The sequence below is a fragment of the Cariama cristata genome, unplaced genomic scaffold (assembly GCF_000690535.1).
Source record: "Cariama cristata isolate BGI_N322 unplaced genomic scaffold, ASM69053v1 scaffold21351, whole genome shotgun sequence".
In the NCBI taxonomy this organism is placed as follows: domain Eukaryota; kingdom Metazoa; phylum Chordata; class Aves; order Cariamiformes; family Cariamidae; genus Cariama; species Cariama cristata.
Genome location: NW_009599006.1, coordinates 1 through 622, shown reverse-complemented (window position 1 = coordinate 622; position 622 = coordinate 1). Strand labels below are relative to the sequence as shown.

General features: G+C 60.9%; 1 protein-coding gene across 1 annotated transcript in view; it reads right to left on the bottom strand.

Moving 5' to 3' along the window:
* LOC104168816 (choline transporter-like protein 2) overlaps positions 1-446 on the bottom strand; it is a gene marked incomplete at its 5' end in the record, with an annotated part of 9,340 nt that extends 8,894 nt beyond the window's left edge. The window contains 3 exon segments of the mRNA XM_009709540.1: positions 20-37; positions 85-211; positions 362-446. Of these exon segments, the coding sequence (XP_009707842.1) occupies positions 20-37; positions 85-211; positions 362-446 (230 nt within the window).
* Between the last annotated feature and the right edge of the window lie 176 nt (positions 447-622).

The window sequence follows — 622 nt, the reverse complement described above, 5'->3', positions numbered from 1 at the left end:
CGCTTCGGGCAGGAATTACCGCGCCGGAGAACGCCGGCTTCGCCGGAGCTGGCGGAGCCACGCTGACGCCGCGCTCCCTGCAACCCACCTTCTGCAGGTTTTTGAACTCGGGGATGCAGAAATTCCTGTAGTATTCCAGCTCACCGGGCGTGCGGGAGCTGTAGGCGCTCAGGTACGTCAGGTACCGGTCTGGGCATTTGCTGACACAGATCTGGATGGGAGAAGAGGACGCGGCAGGGGCCACGCATGAAGGTGCGAGCCCCCCGCTCCGCGGTGACACCGCAAGCCGGAGCTTTCCCGAGGAGAAGCAGGGCACCGGGGAGCCGTGCCCGGCGTAGCACCCCGGGATCGGGATCGGTACCTGCGTGGTTGGGCACTGAAACTCCAGCAGCACCAGCGGGCTGGCACACTTCACGATGTCGAAGTAAAAGAGGAAAGGTTTCTTCCTGCAAAGAAAACCAGGGAAAAAAATAAATTTAAAACCAAAAAAAGCCCAGTTTGGGGAGAGGCGTAGGGAAGCACCCGCATTCCCACGCCCAGGGGAAGGGCGACCGCGCAGTATGGAGGGTCCCCAAAAAACCCCAAACCCCAAAATGAGGAGCGGCAAGCTGCTGCGATGCTG